General features: G+C 49.1%; 1 protein-coding gene across 1 annotated transcript in view; it reads left to right on the top strand.

Moving 5' to 3' along the window:
* Positions 1-645: 645 nt before the first annotated feature.
* The window catches only part of dmxl2 (Dmx-like 2), a gene marked incomplete at its 3' end in the record, with an annotated part of 70,140 nt that continues 68,285 nt past the window's right edge, over positions 646-2,500 (top strand). The window contains 1 exon segment of the mRNA XM_080539792.1: positions 646-758. Within this exon segment, the coding sequence (XP_080395918.1) occupies positions 672-758 (87 nt within the window). The 5' untranslated portion in view covers positions 646-671.

Raw genomic sequence — 2,500 nt, 5'->3', positions numbered from 1 at the left:
CAAAAAACAGCCTATATATAAAACATAATATGTTAAAAACAGTAAAAAAAAACATAAAAATACAAAATAAAAAAATAAATAAATAAGCGGAATTCCCCCCGTGTTTGCCCCTCCACCGTCCCTAACTGGGTTATTATAACATGGACGTCTTCAAATAAAGACAGCAAGCGAGCAAGCGAATTATTTCTCCACGCGTTTCACATTCTAGAAGGCTCTATTTCTACGCTCTCTGCACAGTCGTGCCTACGGGACCTGCCGTGGACGCGCACGTCGTCGGCACGTGGACGCGCATGTCAGGTCCGCTGCGGAGATCCTGGCTGCTCTCTAATCCTGACAGGCAGCGAACTGAAAACGGCCTATTTTTTTTATAGGGCCTATTTACAAGCCACACAATAGGCGAACAGTCGACAGTCTAAAGTCACGATCTCTTCTCCAAACACAGGGCAAAACACAGCGATTTTTTTCATGCGATCTCCGCATAATCCGACATTTACATTTTTGCGCGGAGGAAACCCCATCAGCTGACCGGCCTAGATGGAGACACCGAGAGGGTGGAGGTGGACGACTGACATGTAAATAATTAAATATCCATCTAAAAGCCGTTTCACAAAAAAAGAAAAAAAGAAGGGAAGGAAGGAAAGGAAAGAAAGAAAGAAAGGAAGGAGAAGAGGATGCACCTCCACCAGGTGCTGACGGGGGCGGTGAACCCCGGGGATTGCTGCTACTCGGTGGGGAGCGTCTCCCACGTCCCGTTCACGGTGGGTCTTTATTCCCATATGGAACTACACACACACCCAGCCATCACCTGGTCCTGAGATGTCTTAAGATGTCTTCATTAACCAAATGTGTCTGTCAAGATGTCTGTCGTCTTAAGACCTAACCTGAAGACATGCACTCATTCACTCACTTAAGACATGGAGCATAAGAGCCATATTTTCTGTGTCTTGAAGACATCTTGAGATGTCTTAAGTACAGTACACTCTACACACACTGTGATCGTCTGACCAGACGGATGACAGATGGGGTTGCAGGCAGGCAGCTAGATATCCTATCCTCCTCCTCCTCCTCCTCCTCCTCAGTCCTCCTCCTCCTCCACCTCCTCCTTCCTCCTCCTCCTCCTCCTCCTCAGTCCTTCTCCTCCTTCCTCCTCCTACTCCTCCTCCTCCTCCCTCTCTTCCCCCTCCTCCTCCTCCTCCTCCTCAGTCCTTCTCCTCCTCCTCCTCCTTCCTCCTCCTCCTCCTCCTCCTCCCTCTCTTCCCCCTCCTCCTCCTCCTCCTCCTCAGTCCTTCTCCTCCTCCTCCTCCTTCTCCTCCTCCTCCTTCTCCTCCTCCTCCTCCTCCTCCTCCTCCTCAGTCCTCCTCCTCCTTCTCCTTCTCCTCCTCCTTCTCCTCCGCCTCCTCCTCCTCCTCCTCAGTCCTCCTCCTCCTTCTCCTCCTCCTCCTCCTCCTCCTCCTTCTCCTCCTCCTTCTCCTCCTCAGTCCTCCTCCTCCTTCTCCTTCTCCTCCTCCTTCTCCTCCGCCTCCTCCTCCTCCTCAGTCCTCCTCCTCCTCCTTCTCCTCCTCCTCCTCCTTCTCCTTCTCCTCCTCCTCCTCCTCCTCCTCAGTCCTCCTCCTCCTCCTCCTCCTCCTCCTCCTCAGATCAGATCAGATCAGAGAGCTAGTATAGCTCGCAGCTCAGCAGCACAGCTAGTCGATTTGGCTTTTGCACGACAAGACGACAAACCTGCACAGCCGAGATTATAATTCCCTGGGTTTTTCATTCTGATATGTAGTACTACGAATGAGTGTGACAAGACGATGTAGTGCAAAGGGGAATGCAAGCTAGATATCCTATCCTAGCCTCCTCCTCCTCCTCCTCCTCCTCCTGGCTATCAGATGGCTTGCAGATCGACTGGCTTCTTGCACGACAAGACGAAACCCGCACCGAGGTTTAATTCCCTGGTTTATTCCCTGGTTTATTCCCTAGGTCTGCAAGGCGGACGCCGGCGTTATTACATCATCGTTCAGTCCTTCTGACGTGTGGGGTGGTCGGTATGAGCCATAGTCAGTGGTGCTCAAGGTTATCTTATCTCACCACTTGTGAAGGAGGAGAATGTTCCTCTGTTTTGCTTCCTCAAGCTCCCTAATTAGATTCGATTCGATTCGATTCAACTTCGCAGAGTACAAGTAGGCTACTATACAACAAGGAAATGCAGTTTAGCCTCAACCAGAAGTGCAAATAGTGATATAAGAACATGATATAAATAGAACAAGAATGGTAGTGATAGGTGACTATGTGATATACAGTATGTGCAGAGGTAGTATTGTAACCATCGGTATAGTTTAAAGGTATGAGCTATGTACAGTTAGGTGGCTTGTACAGTGAGGTAGTTTATGTACAGTATCTAATGTGCAGAAGTATAAAAAAAGCTATGTCAGGAGACATGTGCAATGTGCAACATACAGGAGTTCAGGTAGTAATGTAAACATCAGTAGTGCAAAGGTTATAGAGCGACATTAAC

The sequence above is a fragment of the Nansenia antarctica genome (assembly GCF_963989245.1).
Source record: "Nansenia antarctica genome assembly, chromosome: 9".
NCBI classification, from domain to species: Eukaryota; Metazoa; Chordata; class Actinopteri; order Argentiniformes; family Microstomatidae; genus Nansenia; species Nansenia antarctica.
This window is presented reverse-complemented; position numbering and strand designations above follow the sequence as displayed.